Source organism: Chrysochloris asiatica, unplaced genomic scaffold, assembly GCF_000296735.1.
Source record: "Chrysochloris asiatica unplaced genomic scaffold, ChrAsi1.0 scaffold00064, whole genome shotgun sequence".
NCBI classification, from domain to species: Eukaryota; Metazoa; Chordata; class Mammalia; order Afrosoricida; family Chrysochloridae; genus Chrysochloris; species Chrysochloris asiatica.
In genome coordinates this window covers 14438256-14463735 of record NW_006408582.1, presented here as the reverse complement: position 1 = coordinate 14463735, position 25480 = coordinate 14438256, and the positions used below count along the sequence as shown (strand labels likewise).

General features: G+C 42.5%; 1 protein-coding gene across 1 annotated transcript; it reads left to right on the top strand.

Moving 5' to 3' along the window:
• The first annotated feature begins 4222 nt into the window (after window positions 1-4222).
• CHMP7 (charged multivesicular body protein 7) lies at window positions 4223-23543 on the top strand. The gene is made up of 10 exons (XM_006864384.1): window positions 4223-4611; window positions 7518-7689; window positions 20027-20212; window positions 20347-20480; window positions 21352-21400; window positions 21655-21774; window positions 22055-22153; window positions 22364-22424; window positions 23068-23247; window positions 23480-23543. Exons 1-10 carry the CDS (start codon window positions 4313-4315, stop codon window positions 23530-23532), a joined length of 1353 nt encoding a protein of 450 aa, XP_006864446.1. The 5' UTR covers window positions 4223-4312; the 3' UTR covers window positions 23533-23543.
• Window positions 23544-25480: the final 1937 nt, after the last annotated feature.

Here is a 25480-nt window from a genome sequence, read left to right as displayed (position 1 = left end):
AGATACCATATGATCAAGAGCCAATGATACTCAGGGAGGAAGTCCAAAGTGCACTGAAGGAATTGGCAAAGAACAAGGCACCAGGAATTGATGGAATAAAAATTGAAATCTTTCAAGAAAGTGAGGTGGCATAATGTTAATATTTCTGTTTTGTCTTTGACTTTCATAGAAGTTGAGGTAACCCATACAGACCATTGTCCCTAGATGTCCTTTTAAACCTTGAGTCTTAAAAAAAAAAAAAAAAAAATTGATGCCCCAAAGCCATTTTGAATTGAACAATGGTCTACAAGTTAGTGAAATAATTTTGTTCTAAGTATTATGTTCTTTTAAAGAATTCAGTCTGTTTAAAGAAACAGACTCCAAAAAAGAAAAATGGGCATTTAGGCATCAAATATTTTACTTAGTCTCCAAGACACTGTTATGATATTACTGTCTAGAGGTTGTGATCAAACTTCACCCCTTAAAAGTAGATCCTCAAAGTAGAACTGACCTCAGCTTGATTGAGTTATTTTGGGAAACCTAAGGTTTCCTCTGAGTCCTGGAGTGGCATTGTAGGTTAATGTGTTGGACTGCAAAGTTGTTTGAACTGCAAAATTGTCGGTTTGAGCTCACCAGCCACTCCTTGGAAACCCTATACAGGATCACTATGGGTCAGAACCAACTCAACAGCACTTAACAACAACAACAACTCTTCCTCCAGGGCTTCTGGTGTGGCACTGTAGGATCAGCACTGATCAGCAGCTCAAACCCACCAGCTGCTCCTTGGAAATCCTATCTAGAGTTGCTATGAGTAGGAATCTTCTTAATGGCACTTAACAACAACAATGGTTCTTCCACTATGGCTTTGCCCTTCGGTTATCTTACTTTGAGGTAGAGTGTAAAGCACACTTTTATGATGGTGACCTAAGAATTTCTATGAAAAGTCATGACTAGAGGGGAAGATATGTGGGGGCACTCCAAAAATATTTATTTATTTAAAACATTTTATTGTGAATTGAGTGAAAGTTTACAGACAAGACCATCAGCTTAACATTCAACAAATCACATACACTTTGTTTCATTTCAATGATTACAATCCCCTCATACAACAACAGTTATCAGGCTTCCTCCCTGGGGTTCCTATTTGCATTCCACCCACCTTCCTATCCATTCTCAAATTGGTTCTTAGGAAAACATTGCCCTTTTGATTTTGAATGATTGACCATTCCATGGTGACCATATCTTGTTAGTGTTGTTGTCCCCTATAAATCCTCATCTTTTTCTCACAAAGTGACTGGTAGATTTGAACCAATGACCTTGTGGTTAGTAGTACAATGAGTATAACTCACTATACCAGTTTTACATAAGAGGAAATAGGTTCAGAGAGGCTAGGTGTTAAACCAAGATCACACAGCCAGTGAGTGACAGAGACCAGACTCATCATATTCAAGTCTGATGATTGTTACTTAAAACAGAAAACTCCATTTGAATTTTAAATGGTTTAATTAGGAAAAAAAAATCAATTTATTTTCAACATACTAGGCATATTTATTGCTATACGGTTCTTTGTGAGAATCTTATATACTACTCCTCACTTGTCAGCTACCTTGTTATCTGACGTTTTGCATTTACAACAATAGCGCGAAAACAAACATCTACTAGGACCAATGCACAGGTGTACACCAATTTGCACATTAACGATACAGATCAGGTGGTAATGAATGCTGGGGTTCAAGGTGAGAGTGAAGCTGGGTGTGATGGTTCAGGTGACAACTTGGCTGGGTGATGATTCTCAGTTGTTTGGCATTTTTCAATGATGTAATTGCACAGTTATTTAATGATCCAATCATCCCCCATTTTGTGCTCTGATGTGGTCATTCTTCATTTCCATAATGCCAGTTTTTTCATAATTACCTAGTCTTTGGAACTTAACTATGTCAACTAATTGTAAGATACATTTATTTATCCATTTTTCAGTTTGTTGTTGTTAAGTGCCACTGAGTCGGTTCTGACTCAGCAACCCTGTATACTGTATAGGATTTCCAAGGAGCAGCTAGTGAGCTTGAACCACCAACTCTGCAGTCCAGCACATTAACCTACAACACCATACCAGTTATGGAATATTTATTCTGCACCTATTGTGTGTCTCTAGACTCCTGGTGTGACGCTGTAGGATTAGCACTGGTCTGTGAACCACAAGGTTGGCAGTTCAAACCCACCAGCTGCTCCTCGGAAACTCTATACAGGGTCACTGTGAGTTAGAACTGACTCGATGGCACTTAACAACAACCACTGTGTATCTCTGGTTGGTGCAATGGTTAAGCTCCAACCTACTCACCAAAACTCTAGCATTTTCAGCCCACTGAGCGGCACCTTGGAAGAAAATCCTCATGATCTGAAAGGTCACACCATAAAAACTTTCTGGCATGCAGCTGTACTCTGACATACATGAGTGTGATTGTTAAAAGGTGATGCATCAACTTGCCTTGCCCAGGACTCTGTTGTTTGGCAGTTAAAATGCGGTCATTCTCCATGATGTTGTTGTTGTTGAGTGCCCTTGAGTTGGTTCGACCCATAGCGACCCTGTACAGGGTTTCCGAGACTGTAAATCTTTACGGGAGTAGAAAGCTTTATCTTTCTCCTGGGAGTGGCTGGGAGTTTCGAACTACTGACCTTAAGGTTCGCAGACCGATTCGAAACCACTACGCTACCAGAACTCCTTATTCTCCAGGTTGTTGTTGTTGTTATGTGCCGTGGAGTCGGTTCCGACTCATAAAGACCCTGTACAGGGTTTCCGAGGCTGTAAATCTTTACGGGAGCAGAAAGCCTCATTTTTCTCCCGTGGAACAGCTGGTAGTTTCCAGCTGCTGACCCTGAGGTTAGCAGCCCGATTCGTAATCACTACGCTACCAGAGCTCCTTCATTCTCCATGTTAGAACTAATGAAATATAATCACCTCCATAATAAGATCTGCTATGAGTAGCCAATCAACTGAAAGGCAGTTCCCTCAGAGTGGTGGCCTTCTTACAAATGATGCATATACTCGGATAAAGCTTGCTTGCTTTTTGCTGGGTCTGAATCCTGCATCTGGCTAGTCATCTGAGCTCTGCTTTTTTGGACTTGAGTCACAGGTCGGTTGTTGTTGTTAAGTGCCATCGAGTCGGTTCCGACCCATAGCGACCCAGTATAGGGTTTCCGAGGCGCAGCTGGTGAGCTTGAACCGCCGACCTTGCAGTTCAAACGGCTCTGCAGTCTGGAGCATTACCCTCAGAGCCACAACCGGACTCCCTGCTAATACTGGTAATCAGCAGCAGCCTGCCATTTTACCTGATAACCTTGGATTAATTTGCCTCTGCGGAACATTTACAGGGTGGCTGTGAGTCAGAACCGACTGCACTGCACACAACCAAGACTACCATGAGTCGGAACTGACTCAATAGCACTTAACAGAAAAGGTACTGGTAAGGTCCCCTGGTGGGGCAATGGTCAAGCACTACATATTAAGTGAAAGGTCAGGGGTCAGACCCACCAGAGGCTCAGCCCTGGAATCTGCTCCTGCTGCCATCGACTGGACTGCCTACAACAGAATACTGACTGAAGGGAAAAAATGGGAGGTGGGGAGCAAGAAGTTCAAAATCAGCGCATGGAGTAAGACAATTTATAGTTGTTTGATGACATTACCGTAAGAATCATATTTGGAAGTGTAAATGGGTGAAGAATTGCTGGAAAACCTCCATCGGAGATCCTGACGGCCCTTAGCGTAGTTTTCTGCAGTTCCACTCTCTGAAACGTGGTGGTGCCGTGGAGTTCAACTCATAGCAAGCCTGCATAGGGTTTCCCAGGCTGTAAATCTTTACGGGAGCCAAAAGCCTCACCTGTCTTCCGCGGACGGCTGGTAGTTTCAAACTGCTTGAGGTCAGCATTCCGACTCGTAGCCATTACACTACCAGAACTCTTAAAAACTAGTGGCACGATTTCTTGCCTCTCTATAGCGCTTCGCTGTACACTACGATTTCTAAAGCGGAGAAAACGCGCACCTACCCATCGCGCATGCGTGAAGCGGTTCTTTCTCACAAAGACCGCGGGAGAGATCGGCGCACGCGTTCTGTATCTCTCTGAAGATAATGTCATCATCGCGCCTTCGGGCTACAGGAGGACAGTGGTACGCATGCGCGGTGACGATGCGCAGGACTTATGTCACGCTGCGGGCGGCGGTGACGTGAAACCAGAGTAGGAGGTGGTCAAGGAACGGAAGCCGGGCGGAAACTAGGGCGGAAGGGAACCTGAGCTGGGTTGGGGCTGTGTTTGGAGCCTTGGCGGGGCTAGGGTTCCAATGTGGTCCCCGGAGCGGGAGGCTGAAGCCCCGACCGGGGGAGACCCGGCGGGCTTACTGCCCCCGGAATGGGAAGAGGATGAGGAGCGCATGTCCTTCTTGTTCTCTGCCTTCAAAAGGAGTCGCGAGGTGAACAGCACCGATTGGGACAGCAAGATGGGCTTCTGGGCGCCGTTGGTGCTGAGCCACAGCCGCCGCCAGGGGGTGGTGCGTCTGCGTCTGCGAGACTTACAGGAGGCCTTTCAGCGCAAGGGCAGCGTCCCGCTGGGGCTGGCTACGGTGCTGCAGGACCTGCTGCGGTGAGGGGCGGGCCGGGATCGGGCTTGGGCCGAGGGGACTGGGGCCGGGAGCGCTCCCTGAGGGCAGAGAAAGGATCTTGTTCGCTGACAACACACCCTGCCCAGCCAAGGGTTTGGCACAGAGCAGGCGATCAATGTTCAATAGATAAAGAAGGAGGAAAAAAGAAGGAACCGGGTTAGGTGTGCTTGTGGAGAGAGAAAAGGGGCATGGGGGAAGATGGGTGTGAGTGTGTTCGCGCTGGGATCGTCTAGTTAGGTGGGATCCCGATGATGGCAGAAGCTAGTCTGGCACAAGTCACAAAGATATGTCTGGCTTGGAGACCTGTCATGTCGTTTTTTTTAGGGGTCTTCAAATTTGAATTATTCTTGTAACAGAGGACTGAGGTGGGATTTCTTAAAATAGGATTTTCAGAGCTAAGAAGACAATTATGGGGAAGAAACCTGTAGGCATCTTGCCAGCGCCTCGTCTATACTGGCTTGTCTTTGGCACAAGTTATTTGGAGCAGAGAACCATGAGGCGGGTGGGGGCTTTGCTGAGTATCTTGGTGCCCTGGCAATGTGCTGTAGGTGATCCGTGTGCAACAGGTGTTTGGGAGCTTTCCTGAGGAGGTAGCATCAGTAGCTAACAGAGATACAGCACTTAGGTGTGTAGATCTTTGCATACACTGTTTCATCTGATCCTCTCAGCTGTTTTCTGGATGAGGTGATAGTGTTATCCTCAACAGACAGAGGAGGAAACTGACCTTCAGAGAGATTGAGTGACTGACAGTGAGTACCCACTGGGCTACACAAGTAATTAGAGGTAATGGTAAGATTCAACCCATAGGCTTCTGTTTTTTATATCATAATCATACTCAGGCAGCCTAGCATGGGGTCTGGCTTAGTGAATGAAGGCGCAAGTCAAACTTTAATGTTGGTTATTGTTTGTAACTTACTGCTCTTTTGGATTAAGAGTGCTTCCTTTTCTTCCCTCCTAGGCTAAGCACTGGACTGCTAACCTCAAGGTCGGCAGTTCAAACCCACCAGTCACTGTTGGAAACCCTATACAGGGTCGCTATGAGTCGGACTTGACTCTGTGGCACACAGCAGCAACAACCTTCCCATTGATTAAGGAGCCCTAGTGGCGCAGTGACTAAGCCCTTGACTGCTAACCCATAGGTTGGTGGTTCAAATTCAACAGCCACACCATGGAAGAAAGATGTGGCAGTCTTCTTTCTTAAAGGCTACGGCCTTGAGACCTGAGGCAGTTCTCTGTTCTATAAGATTGTTATGAGTTAAAATCAACTTGATGGTAATGGGTCTGAGATGGTTAGTTTTTTTTAACCCATTTGTTGGTATGGCGTGACAGGCCTTTTCCTGAAATCTCTCTTTTGTAAGAAAACATTCTGTGGAGAAAGTTTTAGTTCATGCTTGAAGTGGGGAGCAGGGGAGATAGTGGCTGAAGAAGTTAGTGAGAGTCTGGGCGTCCTTGTTGTAGTAGGACAGTTACTTCCTATACATCTGATCCCACGCATTGTCCTCTCCTAACTGCTTACACTCACTGAAGCTTCCTGGTGCTTGACTGTCTTTGACACTTGAAGAGTCATTGAGGGAGCTGTTTCTCCATGGAAGCAGCACAGCGTCGGGGACCAAACAGCCTGGGCTTGAAGCCGGGCTCTGCCGCTTGTTAAATGATGTAACTGTGGAAAAATTATGTGACCTCTTTAAGCCTCAATCTAAACAATTGTAAAAGGCAGTGATAATTGTACCAAGGTTTATTGTGAAAATTTAGATGAGGTATTTCTTAGATAGGCCCTAGCATAGTCCCTTGGTAAGTATTCAGTAAACTCGGCTGCTGTTATTTACAATACCATGACATATTTACTTCTCATGATCACCGTAATATAGGAATAGCAGAAAACCCCTTTCTCTGTACATCCTTGCATTCTTCCCAATGTCTTATACTTGGAAGCCAATTCATTATTGTTATTTTCATTTTATTATGTTTATCTCCATTTGCCAAAGGACATATCAACATAGGTCCAGTACCTTCCTTTGCCTCTCTCATATTACTAAAGCCAGACAGACTGGTTTAGATTTGGCTTTCTTTCCTTGGCAAATCAGTTCTCAGTCTCTCAGTTTTCTCATTAACTAAAATGCCAGTCACACCATTTATCTTGCAAACTTGTTGTGATCTGCAGTATAAACAGTGCTGCACATAGTAGTGGTGCATAGTAGATGCCTACTTGCTTCCGCAGCACATATACTAATATTGAAACAATACAGAGAAGATTACCATGGGCCCTGCGCAAGGATGGCATGCAAATTCACAAAGGGTTCCATAGTTTTTTGGTGTGGTGCTGTGGGTTAATGCGCTGGACTGCAAAGTTGGTTTGAACTGCAAGGTCAGTGGTTCAAGCTCACCAGCTGCTGCTCAGAAACCCTATACAGGGTGTCTATGGGTCGGAACTGACTTGACAGCACTTAACAACAACAAATGGCGATGATAAGGAGCCCTGGTGGCACAGTGGTTAAGTGCCTGGCTGTTAACCAAAAGTCAGCATTTGAGATCCACTAGTGGCTCCATAGGAATCCTGTGTGTTGCTGTGGGTTAATGCACCAGACTGCAAAGCTGTTTGAACAGCAAGGTCAGCAGTTCAAGCTCACCAGCTGCTCCTCAGAAACTCTATACAGGGTCGCTATGGGTCAGAACTGACTCTGTGGCACTTAACCACAACAATAGTGGCTCCACAGGAAAAAGGATCTGGTAGTCTGCTCCTGTAAAGATTACAGGCAAGAAAACCCATGGGACAGTTCTATTCTGTTATATCAAGTCGTTCTGGGTTGGAATGAGGGGCTACTTTGGGGTGTAGGATGAAATATTGCATTCAACACTACTGACACACCCTCTCTCTCTTTTCCTGCAGTCGAGGGGAGCTACAGCGTGAGTCAGACTTCATGGCCAGTGTAGACAGCAGTTGGATCTCCTGGGGAGTTGGAGTCTTCCTGCTGAAGCCCCTCAAGTGGACTCTTTCTAATATGCTGGGGGATAATAAGGTTCCTGCCGAGGAGGTACTTGTGGCTTTGGAGCTGCTTAAGGTGGGTACGTAGGAGGAAGAGGTCTGGGTGTCATCTAGTGTGATGATAGGCTCCTCTACACTCCTTATTTGTCTTCTGAAAGAATGCATCTCTTTTCCATGGTGACAACTCATAACTCAGTTTCCCTGAAATTCATGGTGGTGGTTATGTGCCGTGGAGTCGGTTCCGACTCATAGCGACCCTGTACAGGGTTTCCAAGGCTGTAAATCTTTACGGGAGCAGAAAGCTGTAAATCTTTCTCCCGCAGAACACCTGGTAGTTTCGAACTGCTGACCTTGTGGTTCATAGCCTGATTCGTAACCACTACACTATATAGACCTCCTCTATACTGTACTTTGAGCATTGTGTGTTTGTTAGTTGGACTTCTACCTTTCAACTGTAATCCTTTGTCTAGGAATTGTAAGAACCTACAGTTAAGTATTTTCTAGTATTTATAGAAATTAGTATTAAGCTAAAGTTTAGAAAATGTTTTGCCTTTTGTAGTTAACTCACAAGAATTACTCAGGATTTCTGAGGACATTGGGTGTTGCCGTCCCCTGAATCAGAAAACTAGGTGCCGATTTCCAACTCTGACTAAACCTTTGTCCTCTTGCTGACAGCGTGCCTTCCATAGCCACTCACTTCCCCCTAGTTCCTCTGTCTGTAGGTGCGCACAAGGACCTTGATCCCTGGTCAGGTTTATGCCTTCTGTCCCTCCTAGCTTGTTTTCCCTCACTCTTTATAATTTTGAATGGCCCATAAAGTATGTTAAAATTTTTGGCCAAAAAAAAAAAGTTCCCCACCCCTAATCTAGAGCAAAGGGAAAATCAGATTCATTTACCCCTGAAAGATGGGTAACCATCTTTGGCTCACCATCTTTTGAAAGCAAATGCTGGGATAGGAAAGTAGAGGGTTTCAAGGAATTGTATAAATCTTCCAATAATATTTGGGAGTTCTTGTTGTTGTTAGGTGCCATTGAGTCAGTACCGACCCTTAGTGACCTTATGCACAGCAGAACAAAACACTGCCTGATCCTGGGCCAACCTCACTACTGTTGCCACGCTTGACTCCATCAATGCTGCCACTTGGCCAGTCCATCTCTCTGGGGGTCTTCCTCTTTTTCTCTGACCTTCCACCTTACCAAACATGATATCCTTCTCCAGCGACTGGTCCCTCTTGGCAATATGTCCAAAGTATGAGAGACAAAGTTTGGCCGTCTTCGCCTCCAAAACAGATTTATTGGTTCTTTTGGCAGTCCATGGCATTCTCAATATTCTCCTCCAACACCATGACTCAAAAGCATCAATTCTTCTATGGTCTTCCTATTCACTGTCCAGCTTTCTCATGCGTATGAGGTTACTGAAAACACCATGGCTTGGGTCAGGCACACCTCAGTCCTCAAGCTGACATCTTTGCTTTTCAACACTTTAAAAAGATCTTGTGCAGCAGATTTTCCTAATACAATATGTCATCTGATTTCTTGACTGCTGCTTCCTTGAGTGTTGATAGTTGATCCAAGAAGAATGAAGTCCTTGACAACTTCAGTCTTTTCTCCATTGATAAGAATGTTGTTTATTGGTCCAGTGGTGAGGATTTTTGTTTTCTTGACATTGAGGTGTAATCCATACCGAAGGCTGTGGACTTTGATCTTCATCTGTAAATGTTTTAAGTCCTTTTCACTTTCAGCAAGCAAGAGTGTATCATCTGCATATCGCAGGTTGTTAATGAGTCTTCCTCCAATCCTGATGCCACGTTTTTCTTCATATAACCCAACTTCTCAGATTATTTGCTCAGTGTACAGGTTGAGTAAGTATGGTGTAAGAATACAACCTTGTTGCACACCTTTCTTAATTTTAAAGCATTCGGTGTTCCCATGTTCTGTTCGAACAGCTGCCTCTTGGTCCAGGTACAGATTCCTCATAAGCACAATTAAGTGTTCCGGAATACTCATACTTAGCGATGTTGTTCATAGCTTGTCATGAGCCACACTATCAAAAGCCTTTGTATAGTCAATAAAGCACAGGTAAACATCTTTCTGATATTCTCTGCTGTGCATCCTAAATCCATTGGACATCAGCAATGATATCTCTTGTTCCACGGCCTCTGCTGAATCCAGCTTGAACCTCTGGAAGTTCTCTGTCAATGTATAATTGTAGCCATTTCTGTATTACCTTTAGCAAAATTTTACTCATATGGGATATCAAAGAGATTGTCTGATGGTTTATGCATTTTGTTGGGTCACCTCTCTTTGGAATGGGCACAAATATGGATCTCTTCCAATCAGTCGGTCAGATAGTTGTCTTCCAAATTTCTTGGCAGAGATGAGTGAGTGCCTCCTGGGATGCCTCACTTTCTTGAAAGATTTCAATTTTTATTCCATCAATTCTTTGTCAATTCTTTATTAATTCCTCCAATGCATCTTGGACTTCCTCCTTCAGTATCATTGGCTCTTGAACATATGCTACCTCTTCAAATGGTTGAACATTAACCATTTCCTTTTGGTACAGTGACTCTGTATTCCTTCCATCTTCTCTTGATGCTTTCTGCATCATTCAATAATTTGCCCAGAGAATCTTCCAATAATGAAAGTCGACTAGTTTAGTCTAACTCTATGTAGGTAGAAAAATACTTCTAGCCCTGCTGGGACATATTATGGTTGGTGTTAGTTGTAGTCGAATCAATTCTGACTCATTGCCATCCCATGTGTTACAGAATAGGACGACTCCACAGAGTTTTCTTGCCTATAATCTAAACAGAAGTACATCTCCAGGCCTGTCTTTTGCAGAATGCATGTTGTTAACCGCAGTCGAGTTGGTTCCAACTCATAGCAACCCTGTATAGGTTTCCAACGAGCAGCTGGTGTTTTGTACTGCTGACCTTGAGGTTATCAGTCTGGTGCTTATCCTGCAGTGCCACCACTCAGGATTCCAGTATAGAATGCATAGTGCTGTTAAATATATATATCCAGTTTACATCATGAAACAGAATGCCTTTGGTAAAATCGGTTTTCAAATACATGATGACTTCACTGTTTGCTCCTGGGCTGGGGTCTTGCTTATCTTTGTGAAACTAAAGGGTCCTCTCTAGAGATTTTCACAAGAAGAAAGTCTGCTTTAGCCATAAATTGAAAATGGCCAGTAACATTTTACTTTGAAAAAATACTGGAAAATAAGAAAACTTAAAAATTTTGCTATTTAAAACAATTATACAAAGGAATGAAAGTTTCTATTGATTGCATTTCCCCTTGTTCAAACGCATTAGGTTTTTTTAAAAAGGTTTTTATTGTGGATTGAGTGAAAGTTTACAGGGCACATCATCAGTTTTACATTCAACAAATCACAGCTTGTTTCATTACAATGATTCTAATCCCCTCCAAGTACCATCATCAGGTAACAGTATTTCTCTCTGTTCACTTTAGCTCTTTTAAACACTCAGGCATATATAATAACTTACACCACCAAAAGACACATTCTGCAAGTCTGCCTTCTGGCTACCTTAGTCCCTCTTAGTCCCTCTCTTCCTATGAATCTAGAGTCCTCAGCTGCTCTCTCTCTCCATGTCCCCATCTCTGCCTCCATCTCTGATATCACTGCTTCTCTGGATAAGGTCTCACATTCTGCTTGTGCTCTTCTCCCTTACTGGTCCTAGGGTCCTTTGTTTCTGGACTGTAAGATTAACTACTCCCCTGTTTTTGTTACAAAACTTCTACGTTTACAATTATGACAGTTGCAATTAGTCATGATAACAATTACTAATGATTCATAAGAATCTTATCCCCATATCTTTTTTTTTTTTAACTTAAAAAAAACCAACAACTTTTAATTGTGAATTGTGCATAAAGGTTTAAAGAGCGGATCATTCGTTTTACATTCAGCAATTCATACACATTTTGTTTCATCTCATTAATTGTAATCCCTTCAATGTAACATCCCACTTTCTCCCAGTGTTTCCTATTGTCATTCCTCCACCCTTTCTAACTGTTTTGAAAGTTGTCTTTTGGTAAATGCTACCTTTTGGATCTTGGAAATAAAGTAGAAAAGTAAGAATAAAAGGTTTGTTAAAAATCTTAATTTAAAGTCAGGGATGGGCAACTTAGACATTGGCTACCCAAAGTGGTGGGGCTACCAAGGCAAGAAGTGACTGGCTTACAAGCTTTCAAGAGGGAACCTAGATCCAGAGGGCACGGAGGAAGGTAGAGAATCTCCACTGAGTAGAATCTCCAATCTGTCTAAGTGAGGCTGATGAAAGAAAATACGGTTAGTCTCTTGTATACAATAGTGAATAATTGTTATCAGGATTGATTGTGAGGGTTGGAAATGTAAAGGTAGACATTTTGTAGCGAGGAGGGGAGTGATTGACTTTGCAGTCTAGGAGTGGAGGTCCCTGGGACCATCAAGGGAGAAGAGTGGAGAGTGGGACCCTACCCAGAGAAGTAGTGACACCAGAGATGGAGGCAGAGACGATGATGTGGCGTGATGGAGCAGCTGGGGACTTTAGGACCCAGAGAAGGAGAGAGGCTGTTTGCTGACAACCAGGGGGCAGGCTTGCAGGGTATCCTTTGGTTGGTTGATGATGCATGGAGGGGATTGTAACCATGGAAATGAAACGATATATGATAGGATGAAAGTAAAACTAATGTTTTCCCATGTAAACTATCACATAATTCACAATAAAACATTAAAAAAGAAACTTAATTAAAAAAAATATATCGATAGTGAAAAGGAGAACTGAACAAGTGTTGGATGGAGTCATCAGGAGATAGGTTTTTAGGTTTATTCCCCCACGATTATGGGAATTATTAGGGAAGTGAACAGGGTACAATTCAGGAGCAGAAACAACTTAGGATGTAGCAATTCTCCAGCCAGGAATACTTCTGCTATACTGCAGGCAGGCCTCGCTCTTATCTTTGGCCTGTCAGGCATGAGGCCTCTCAGCCTCTGCCCTGCTCAGGCAATATCCACATATCTTTTAACCAGACCCATGTAAACAAGATGAAACCTATTCAGTGAGGACTTTTTCTTCCCCAATACACTCTTAAACTAACCTCCCTCTTGAAACCTTGTAAGCCAGTCACTTCGTGCCTTTATTGCCCCATCCTTTTAGGTAGCCACTGTCTACCCTGTCTGCTGTACCCTGTACAGAGGGGATAGCGTTGATACTTGATGTGAAGACTCCTATCCCCTTTGTTGGTATTTACAGTTGCTACCTCCATGAATATAGGTCAAGTTCATCAAATTGTAGTAATTTACCCTTGTTTCCTTGATCAAAAATTGTTTTGTTCTTTTTTTTTTTAAATCTTCGTCTTATTGAGTTCTGATTATCATTCCATTGGGGCTAGGTCAATTGGGTACTATCTGCAACTTAGGGTGTTCTTGTGCTCTCTTCTCTCACTTTATACTAGCTGGATGCTTCACTCTCAGTCTAGCCCTCTGTGGCTATGTCCTTGTCCATGGGCTCATGTGTCCCCAGGTCTCACCACACTTTGGAACAACCAGCCCTTCTTCTCTCTCTCATCTCCAGGTCAGTGGGAGTCTGTGGAACATGGTTGAACTCAGCCCATTTCTTCATTTCTGCCTTTCCTGCTCTTCCACTCACCAGTAGACCAATGTGGTCTTGCTAATGCAAGCTTACATGCCTGTTCATGTATTCCCTTTGAGTTTCAGTCTTAGAGGGGAGTTTGTCCTAAAGGAACATGATTGCTTGCCTTGATGGCTTCCCGGCAAACAACTTGCTTATTCTTGTAGTAGCCAGTCATACTGCCATTTTTGTTTTGGGTTTTTCCTGATGATCTTTCTTTGAAGATGTATCTTTTGTCGCTCCAGCTATTCCAGGCTGGTCTGCTTGTCCTTTCTGATGGGAATGTCCCACCTCAGAAGGCTCTGGATTCCACCTAAGGTCCTATATACTGCAAAGGCTCCACAGGAGGCCTATTTCACTAGGCAAGTTCTAGAACCCCTTTTAGGTATTCCAATCAGTTATAGGCTGGAGATGGGCTTACAAGTTTTCTGTATATCCCACTCAAGTGTCTGTTTTACAATAGTAGGCAAGGGAAACCAATATACATAAGACAGTCAAGCATCTTAGAATTATTTCCCCTTTTCAAACTATGCTTGATCCCTGTATCACAGAGACCCCAAGCCCCCTACTCCAACCCCTCCAGTAATTAATATAGAATTTTTTTTTTTTTATGTTAGTATGCGTATCTTTGCTTAAGCTTTTACAATAATGGTCTTGCAATATTTGTCCTTTTGTGACTGACTAATTTCACTCAGCATAATGTCCTCAAGGTTCATCCATATTGTGCAGTGGTTTGCAACTTCCTTGTTGTTCTTCAAGGTAGCATAATATTCCATTGTGTGGATGTATCAAAGTTTGTTTATCCATTCTTCCATTGATGGGCACTTAGGCTGTCCCCATCTTTTTGCTATTGTGAACAGTGCTGCTATGAACATTGGTGTGCATATGTCTACTTGTGTTATGGTTCATATTTCTTGTGAATATATACCAAGTAGAGGAATTGCTGGATCATATGGTATTTCTATTTCCAGCCTTCTGAGGAAGTGCTATCCTGTTTTTCAGAGTGGTTGGACCATTTTGCATTCCCACCAGCAGTGAAGTCCTTGACAACTTCAATCTTTTCTCTGTGATTAAAATGTTATTTAGTGGTCCAGTGGTGAAGATTTTTGTTTTCTTTACACTGAGATGCAATCCATACTGAAGGCTGTGCTCTTTGATCTTCATCAGTAAATATTTTAAGTCCTCTTCACTTTCAGCAAGCAAGGTTGCATCATCTGAATATTGCAGGTTGTTAATGAGTCTTCCTCCAATCCTGATGCCATGTTTTTCTTCATATAACCCAGCTTCTTGGATTATTTGCTCAGCATACAGGTTGAATAAGTATGGTGAAAGAATACAACCCTGTTGCACACCTTTCTTAATTTGAAACCATTCAGTGTTCCCATGTTCTATTTGAACAACTGTCCTCTTGGTCCATGCACAGATTCCTCATGAGCACAATTAAGTGTTCAGGAATACTCATACTTCGCAGTGTTGTCCATAGCTTATCACGATCCACACAATCAAAAGCCTTTGTGTAGTCAAATAAAGCACAGGTAAACATCTTTCTGATATTCTCTGCTTTCAGCCAAGATCCAGCAGACATCAGCAATGATATCCCTTTTTCCACATCCTCTTCTGAGTCCAGAAGTTCTCTGTCAATGTATGTTTGCAGCTGTTTCTGTATTACTTTTGGTAAAACTTTACTTCCATGGAATATCACATGATGATTTCCACATTCCATTAGGTCACCTCTCTTTGGAATGGGCACTAATAAACGGATCTCTTCCAATCAGTTGGCCTGCCAGTCGTCTTCCAAATTTCTTGGCATAGATGAGTGAGTGCCTCCTGTGCCGCCTCACTTTCTTGAAACATTTCAATTTTGATTCCGTCAATTCCTGGTGCCTTGTTCTTTGCCAATTCCTTCAATGCACCTTGGACTTCTTCCTTCAGCATCATTGGCTCTTGATCATATGCTACCTCTTGAAACTGTTGAAATTCAACCATTTGCTTTTGGTACAGTGATTCTGTGTATTCCTTCCATCTTCTTTTGATGCTTTCTGCATCAATCAATAATTTGCCCAATATTTAGTATTAGGGATGTGAATTTTGTTTTCCAGTTTTCCAATTGTTTGATTTTGTGTGTGTGAGAGAGAGATTGTCATTTGACATAGAAGTTGGCAATCTTTTGTAGTCAAATTACTCATTTCTTATATGGTTATTGAATTTCTGGTCTGTTTTAGGAAGGCCTGTTCTTCAAGATTAACCAGATATTCTTTTATATTTTCTTTAAAATTATACATTTTTTAGTTTAAATTTTAATTATTCTAGAATTTTTATATATAGGGAGAAAAGGCTCTAACTTTATTTTTACAAATGGGTAGCCAATTGTCTCAACACCATTTATTAACGTTGTATAGCATTAACATATTTGTATATGGCTATACACGGTTGCTATGGGTCGGAATCAACTCGACGGCACTTGACAACAACAACAACCACACTGTTATTACAGTAGCTTTAGAGTGTTATTTTCTATTGTTGTTAAGTGCTGTCAAGTCGGTTCTGACTATAGTAACCTTATGGGCAAGGGAAGGAAATACTGCCTGGTCCTGTGCCATCCTCACAGTCATTGCTGTGTTTGAGTCCATTGTTATAGCTTCTGTGTCAATTCATCTCAGTGAACATCTTCCTCTTTTTCACTGACTGTCCACTTTACCAAGCATGATATCCCTCTCTAGAGTCTGGTGCCTCCTGATAACATTTGAAAAGTATGTGAAACAAAATCTCACCATAGCTTCTAAAGAACATTGTGGCTGAACATACTTCATCCAAGACTGATGTCTTCTGGCATTGCATGGTATATTCAGTATTGTTTGCCAGTACTGGTAATTCAGATGCATGTCCAGCTTCACATGCAAATGAGGCTTGAATCAGGCACCTTAGTCTTCAAAGTGATATCTTTGCTTTTTAACATCTTGAAAGACCTTTTTTGGGGGGGGCAACAGATTTACCCAATGCAGTAAGTCATTTGATTTTTTAACTGTTAACCCATGGGTGTTGATTATGGATCCAAGTACAATTAAATCCTTAACGATTTCACACTTTTTTCAGTTTATCTTAATGTTGCTTATTGATCCAGTTGTGAGAATTTTTTGTTTTCTTATAGTTGAGGTATAATCCATACTGAAAGTTGTAATTTTTGATCTTCATCAGTAAATGCTTCAAATCCTCTTTGCTTTCAGCATGCAAGGTTATGTCATCTGCATATTACAGGTTGTTAATGAACCTTCCTCCATTTCTGATGCCATGTTCTTCTTGATGTAGTCCGGCTTCTCAGTATATAGATTGAATCAGTATGGTGAAAAATACAACTGCTGACATACATCTTTCCTGATTTTTAAACCATGCAATATCCTCTGGTTCTGTTCAAATAACTGCCTCTTGATCTGTGTAAAAATGGTATCAACCATCCCTCCCTTAGCACTCTACTTAGCTGTGTTACTAATTCATTGCAGTAGCCACACCAAACTCAGACACCATTCTCGTGGGGTTTATTAGGGAAGTTAACAGCTAACAATTCAGGGTCAGAAATGCTCAGGGCATAGTTCTTTCTTCTAGTCAGGACAGCCTTTTCTCTGCCATGCTCACAGGCAGGCCTCTCTCTGGCCCACAGTTCCTTGGGCTGGCCTCTGCCCTGCTCCAGCAGTGTTACAAAGTTCTTTTAGAACTGCTGATAAATGCCAACAGGGCACGCTGCTCCACCCTAATCCTCAGCCTAAATGCACTTGGCTCTAGCTCTATGGGTCAACAAACTCAGCTCTCCCAGTTAAATGCCCTGGAGGCACTCCATTCTACAAGTAAGCCTCCTGCCTGATGTCACTCAGCTTTACTTGTTATGAAGACACTGCTCTGTCGCTCTGTCAGATGCTCTGTCGGATGCTCTGGCTCTTGCTTCTGTTGCTGCTATTCTTCTGTCACTCCTCTGGTGTCAGCTTTTTGTCCCTGGGTCAGGGATCTCGGGGTCCAAAGGATGTACTCCACTGCTGGTTCTATTTGGTTAGCTGTGAGGTCCCTCCCCTTCCTGCTTCTGAGATGGCTCATGTCATACGCATGTTAGACTTTTAAGTTTACCAGTTAACCTTGTTAGCAGTCACTCACAACTGAATCATATAATCCATCAACAGTTCCCCCGCCTTCTCTTACCTGGACCCAAAAGTTGCTTGCTGGGAGTTTACAAAGACAATGGCTCCCAGCCACTCCTCGGAAACCCTATTCAGAGTTACTATGAGGCGGAACCAGCTTTACACACTTGCCCCAGCCTGGGTAGAAGAGACATTAAAGATGTCACTCTTCTGCAGTCTGGGTACAGGCTTTGTCTGAGCACCATGAAGTGTTCTGAAATTTCAGTTCTTTGTAATGGTAACCATAATTTGTTATGATCCACACAGTGGAATGACTTTGTTTAGTCAATAAAACACAGGTAAGCATCTTTGGGATAATCTCTGCTTTCAGCCAAGATTCATCTGACATCAACAGTGATATCCCTTGTTCTCGTGTTTTTCTGAATCTGGCTTGAATTTCTGACAGTTCGTTCTTGATACATGCTGCCGCCACTGCAACTGTTTTGCAATTACCTTCAGCAAAATTGTATGCATGTGTATTAATGACATTTGATAATTTCTACATACTTTTGTATCACTTTTCTTTGAAATGGGCACAAATATGAATCTATTGCAGTTTGTTAGTCAGAGAGCTATCTTCCAAATTTCTTATCATAGACGTTGGAGTGCTTCCATCTTTGCAGCTGTTGTTTGAAACATCTCAGTTTTCTGATAGGGCAGTGAGCTCTAATGAAAACTTCAGCCTCTGGGTTTTTTTGGTTTTTTTTCAACTTTTTGTTGTGAATTGTATGAATGTTTACAGAGCAGATCATTAGTTTTACAGTCAACAAATTATATACTTTGCTTCATTACATGGTTGCAATTCCCTCCATGTACCAACAGTTAACAGCATTTACTTCTATTCACTTTAACTGTTGCATTCCTCCCTGTGTCTCCTGCTTCGTCTTTCCTCTCCTAACCTCCAAAATGTTGTATATTGCCTGCCCTGTCACCCATGTTAACATGTGTCTGCCCTGTAACTCATGAATAATTTTCCCTCTCCCCCAACCATCATAGATAGTTACTTTTATCAAGAAAAACTTTTTTGTTTTTTTCAAACTTTTTACAATAGTGGTCTCATACAATATTGGGCCTTTTGTGATTGACTAATTTCACTGAGCATAATGTCCTCCATGTTCAACCTTGCTGTGAGGTGTTTCACAGATTCACCATTATTTGTCAGTGTTTTGTTGTATTCCATTATTTGTACCAAAGTTTGTGTAGCTACTCTTCTGTTGATGGGTATTTAATTCAATCTCTATCTTATAAAACTCCTGTACTGCCTTTAATGGAGTTCTGATGTGGTGCTCTAGGCTAATACTGGACTGTGAACTGCAAGGTTGGCAATTCATACCTACCAGTTGTTCCTCAGGAACCCTGTCCAGGGTTGCTATGAGTTGGAATCAGTTCCAATCAACTTGAGGTTACTTAACAACAGTAACAACACTGCCTTTAACATTGCTATTTAAAATTTCACATTCCCTTGACTTTTTGATGTTACAATACTTGTTCTTGTTGTTAGGTCCCATCCAGTCAATTCCAACCCATAGAACAAAACTGCCCAGTCCTGTGCCAGCCTCACAATTGTTGTTATGCTTGAGCTCATATTTGCTGCCACGATGTCAGTCCATTTAGTTGAAACTCTTCCTCTTTTTCATGGTGTCCTTTTCCAGAGACTGGTTAGAGACAAAGTCTCGCCATCCTGACTTCTAAGGAGTATTCTGGTTGTAATTCTTTTAAGACAGATTTGTGTGTTCTCTGGCAGCTCATCGTACTTTAAATATTCTTTGCCAATACCTTAATTCAAATGTATTGATTTTCATCTCTGGTCTTCATTCTTCATTGTCCAGATTTTTACATGCCTATGAGGTAATTGAAAATACCATGCACTGTAGTCCTCAAATTGATCATTTTGCTTTTGAACACTTTAAAAAGAGGTCTTTTGTAGCTGAAAATAAGTTGGAGAATATGTTTTAACTGTGATCCAAACCTGAGGTCAAAAGAAAGATGATTGACCTGGAGTTATTGGAACCAGGATGTGTTGAAGTGGGAGGGAGGTGTTTGTCGAGGCCTCTGGTGACCCTGGATTTGACCCTGATGATATGGCTTCTGTGTCCTTCATTCTTCCCACCATGTGTGCATTGACCATCTGTTCAGGGCAGGGACCTGGCTTCAGAGATGCTAAGGTTAGGACATGCCCGGGCTATCTCATCCAGCCTCTTCAGTTTATGAGAGGATTACTAAGTGCCAGAGAGAGAGTGACCAGTCCAGGGTTACAGAGGCAAGGCAGTTCTCAACTGTTAGTTCATGGCTTGTTCCTGCACCCCACATTGTTCACACTTCCATCAGGAACCATGAGGAGAAGCAGAAACATAAAGTCTCAAATGAAAGTACAAACAAGAGTTGGCTCCCAATATTTCATATACCTCATTTCAAACGTATTCAGCAAACTTTCCTTCAAGGTTTAAAAAATACAAATCCTTTGTACTATTTTATTTAAAAAAAAAAAAAATACTGCTTTAAAGGGAGACTGGGTTGGAGTTCCCCTGCTCTTGTCTTGTGTGATCGCATCTTTGAAACCTGGAGGTCAAGCTCACTGGGTCCCAGGGGCTGTAAGTACATTTTGCTTTTCCCTGCAGGAAAAGGCTGAGGAGGTGTACCGTCTGTATCAGAACTCCCCTCTCTCCTCCCACCCAGTGGTGGCCCTGTCGGAGCTAAGCACCCTCTGTGCTAGCTCCTGTCCAGATGAGAGGACCTTCTACTTGGTGTTGCTGCAGCTACAGAAAGAGAAGAGAGTCACAGTCCTCGAGCAGAATGGAGAAAAGGTATGAAGTTTATTTCTTCATTCATTGCCCCACCAGTGATGTATTACGTATGTACTAAGATGCGGCATTTCTGCTTGGTATTATATTATCTCAGCATTTGAGGAAGGTCAGCAGTGATTGCTCTTGTCCCTCAGATTGTGAAGTTTGCCCGAGGACCACATGCCAAGGTCTCCCCTGTCAACGACGTAGATGTCGGGGTATACCAGCTGATGCAGAGTGAACAGCTCCTCTCTCGCAAGGTGGAATCCTTGTCCCAAGAAGCAGAGAGGTAACTTCTATCCCTGAGCTGAGCCCTTCCTGCTCCAGCTGACCATAGAGCTGGCAAAGTGTTGGTGTCTATAGGCTCTTTGAAAAAAAATCAAAGACTATTTTTTTAGTAATTACAAAAGTACTAATTGTCCAGTGTAGAACTCATGGGAAATACGTATCACAAAGGAAAAAAAAAATAAAGGAACCTTTTAAATTTTTTTTTTCACCCTCACAGATTATTACATTATGTTTTATGTTCTTCCATACCGAGATCCTTTAGCCAATATTTATTGTCTCAGGCCCTGGAGAGACAATATTTACTAACACTTTGCCAGCTCTTGTATGACAAGGTGTCCCTGAGCAGGTCTCTGAAAAGTAGGGATATGTAGATATTGAATAAGAAATTTACTTAATCACTTTGTCTTTTTTTTTCTTAAGTTTTTATTATGAATTATGTGATAGTTTACATGGGAGAGCATTAGCTTTACATTCATCCTATCTTATTTCGTTTCGTTACAATGATTACAATCCCATGCATGCATCATCAAACAACCAAAGGGTACACCCCATTCGCCTGCCCCCTGGCCGTCAGCACACAGACCCTCTCCCCTCCCTAAGTCCAGTCCCTAGCTGCTCCATCTTTCCACTTCACTTTGTCTTACATGTGAGAGAACCCAACATTTTTTGAAACCCAATGGGATAGACTTGCTGCCTGAATTTGGCAGTAGATTGATTGTTGAGCATCAGTTTTCTTGCCATTGGGTGGAACATCAATGAATTTGGTGTTCAGATTTGAAACTGCTTTAATTAAATTTGCTCAGGACTCTTTAGGATCCTGACACCCCTATCGTGTGACATGATTATTTTGCTTGTGTTTCTTTGTTTCATAGGTGTAAAGAAGAAGCCCGCCGGGCTTGCCGAGCGGGAAAGAAACAACTGGTAAGTTCTGTCTTTTTCCCACCAGCTGCTTAGTTCTGTCCTGAACAGGCACCCAGGTGCCCAGGAATTCAGAGAGCAGCCTGCTTGGCCTCCAAGGGGAACAGTCTGCAGGTGGTCCAGCTACCACAGCTATTTTTTCAAGTGAGAAGGAATAAGGCCTGGGATAGATAGTCTTACCATCTGGGATTGGTTGTCTTCCTCTCACCTTTGGCCAACTCAGTCTGACCCTGACCTGTATTTCCATGCCTCCTTAGGCACTGAGGTCTCTCAAGGCCAAGCAGCGGACAGAAAAGCGCATCGAGGCCCTGCATGCCAAGCTGGACACCGTTCAAGGCATCCTAGACCGGATCTATGCCTCCCAGACAGACCAGATGGTAGCCCCTCTCCCTTTGCTCCTTTACTTGGCTGGTCCCCCCAGCACACACTGCTCTTCCCCCACTGTGTCTTTGTTGTTTGCTAAGTGTTACTTGGAATGGGCCTGGGTTCTTTTGGGGATATAGCTGGAGTCTACCTTTGCCTTTCCTGTTCTTAAATTTGGGCCCCACTGGGTGTGGGTGAATCTGATATGGGCAGCAAAAAATAAAACTGACTTTCAGAGATGAAAAACTGATTTTTTGGATTTTACCATTTGCACTGACAGCTCTTTCTCTTTAGGTTTTTAATGCCTACCAGGCAGGGGTCGGAGCACTAAAACTCTCCATGAAGGATGTCACAGTAGAGAAAGCAGAGAGCCTTGTGGATCAGATCCAGGAGGTACAGAAAAGGCCTAGGGTGGCACATACCCGAAGGGAAGGGAGTGAGGGCAGATCTGACTTTGCTTTTTTTACCAGATGACCTTGGGGAAGCTTTCCTTGGTTTTCATATGTGGCAATATTGCTTCATAACCCTGGGCATTTGTCCTCAAAGACTTTAAGGTACTCAAAGACTTTTCACAGGTCAAGGCCTTGCTCTTTTCTCTTATAGCTATGTGACACCCAGGATGAAGTTTCTCAGACTCTGGCCGGTGGGGTAACCAATGGTTTAGGTGAGTTGTTAACAAGCTGATTATTCCCTCCCTCCCTCCCTCCCTTTCTTTCTTCCTTCCTTCATTTATTTATTTTAAGAGAACCTCAATTCCTTGGTATGTTGATAGGTTTGAGCATAGATTTGCTTTTTCTGATTCAGACAGGGTTCTATCTTACTCTTTGTCTAAGGCTTACATTAATGAATTGTTGCTACCAGTTGAGTTGGTTTGACTCATAGCAACCCTGTTTAGGATTTCTGAGGAACAGCTGGTGGGTTTCAAGCACTGACATTGTGATGAGCAGTTCAGTGCTTATCCTATAGTGGCACACCAGGACTTCACATTAATGTATAGTTGTCGGGATTTGGCATTTCCTCCTTAATGGATTGACTATAGTAATGACCCTTCTGTGCTCCAGTGTTCCTTATTCACAAGACTTCTCATCAGAAGAGCCTTTTTCAAGGGTAAGGGGAAACAAGATCAATTCCATAATTTAGCTCTGTGTTTGAAAAAAGAGTATTTGCTTGAAGGTGTATCCCCTATTTCCAGTAACTTCATGAACATATTGTTTTTTTAACCTGCCAGGAGGCCTGGGAATTTTTGTAAAGCTGACTCTACAAAAGAGTCAGCGTTTATTTATCTTTATGTTATCCTTTCTTTCCAGATTTTGACAGTGAGGAACTGGAGAAAGAACTGGACATCCTCCTTCAGGACACCACCAAAGAACCTATGGATCTGCCCGATAACCCCCCTGAGATGTTTTATACCAACAGTGTGCCTAGCCCTAGGATCTCAGATGCTGAACTTGAAGCTGAACTTGAGAAACTATCCTTATCAGAGGGAGGTATGAAGCTGTGTTCCCATGGTTGTGGTGGACACATGGCCCCTGGCTAACAGAGTAGGGAGGCCCAGGGTAGAATTGATAATCGTGGAGCTCATCCCAACTCTCAGTTTTCTGGGATACCAAAGGCCTATAAGGGAGTTGCATGTTTGTTATTTAAATTAAGACTCAGTCCCTTCATCAGTAGGATGTTTTCATCTTTGTTATGTTACTCAGTCTTTTCTTCTCCTTGCAGGTTTGGTCCCAAGCAGTAAATCTCCAAAAAGGCATATGGAACCGACTCTCTAAAGCCATTGTAGGACCCTCAAGTGAAGGACCCTCATGTAAAAGAGAGACCTGGCTTTTATGTGTGTGTACATAGTTATTTAAATGAGAAACACTCAAAATTTGTTGCAGAGAGGAGGAAGGAGAACTATTCTGATGTATCTGGATGCTACCACTTACTACAGGACAGATAAAGCGATGCTCCAATGGTTTGCTTCAAGTTGGTGTCATGGACCTGCCTTCTCATCTTTTTAGTGCCACAATTTATACAGTTCTGTGTTTGACCTGTTGTCTCTCATCGCCTGCAGTTCTTGACATTGGCTCAGTTAAGTTCGTCTTCACCCACCAGCTTTGCTCCAGCCAATGAAGGTGAAAGAAAGATTTGCAGCTTTGCCAAATCAAAGTCAGTCCTCTCCCCTGCCCCTGGTTTTTTTTTTTTTTTTTCTAAAGAGGGATTTATTCTGTGTCTAAGATCAATTAATCAACCTGTTCCTGTTCTAGTCTGTTCCCATTGGTAATGAGAATCAAACATTTAAGGTTATATTTGAGGGGACTTAACAGCTTCTGCTTTGTGGTGAAACATTAACATTGTGAATGGTTTCTTTCTAGGGTCATTTGTTCAATTCTTCAGGTGTTCGGAAAAGAGATCACTCTTGAGTGTCTGAGAGCCATGATGGGTGGGGGGCTCTGATGTGGTTGGTGGACTCTCCTGCCTCTTTCACCTTACACTGATCTGCTGACAGGAAGAAAGGATTGTTCTTGGTCTTTTGAACTTGATGGGTGAGGCCCACATGACTACAGGGCCTCAAGATGTCCAAATTCCATATGCTTTTTTTTTTTTAAGAGGCGTAATACTTGCCTTATCCACATCATGGAATAACTTAAAATATGTGTGTGTGTGTGTATGTATATATATACACACACACATATATAACTATATATATTCCAGAACAAGCCACACAACAACACACCTCCCCTTCATGAGCCTGGCACACAACAGGTTCTCTGTGTGAATTTGAAAAGCATTTCATTTTGTAGCCCATAGCTCAGGGCAGGGGATTTGAGCCAGGATGTGCAATAGAAGCAGAAGTTGGCATTCTGCCGTATCTTCTGTATGCTTCCCTGGTCCCTGTTCTACACCTACCCCTGCCTCCTGCAGTCCCATCTTTCCGCTTGATGAATTAGGAAGGATGGTGTGGGGGGACAGACAGACAGAAAAGGGCCTGAATGCTCTGGCAACATGGAGAAAAGAAGGTGACAGCCATACTGCCATTGTGTTGCTGCCGAAGTATAAGTATTTCTGCCTGGAGCCGTTTGCTCCCTCCCTCTGTCTGAGATGGTGTAGTGCAGAGGGGAAGAATTTGCTCCAGGCCAGGAGCATGAATCACTGTTCAACAAATTTCTCTCCCACTCTACCTTGGTAAAATGAAATGTTGGAGGTGAAGAGAAACAATCACTATTTTTTCTTTTTTAATCTGGTAAATAATTAAAAGAAAAAAACCCAAAATGTGCTTGACAATGCTTCTTCTTTAGGCTGTATAAAGTTCATTTCTTATCCCACCATGCTCCCCTATCTTTTATTTAAGGCCATAGGAGAATGTTGAGTAGCTTTAGTAGTGTGAGTATTGAGCTGTGATTAAACAAAAAAAAAAAGATCCATTTCATCGTCACTGTCATACTGACACTGCTCTCTGGGAGGGCACTGTGGAAAGTTTTAGGCATGTGCCATTACTGTTCTTCTCCATTGCCTTTTTGTAGACTTCAAGTTACCTTTCTGCTGCCCATGTGATCTTGCCATAGTTAAGCCTAGCACCAGTATTTACTAAGCACACATACTGCATTAGCACATCTGTTGCACAAGACCTCTTTAAAGTGTTCAAAAGTAAAGATGTCAGTTTGAGGACTAAGGTGCTCCTGACTCAAGCTATGGTATTTTCAGTAACCTCATGTGCATGTGAAAGTTGGACAGTGA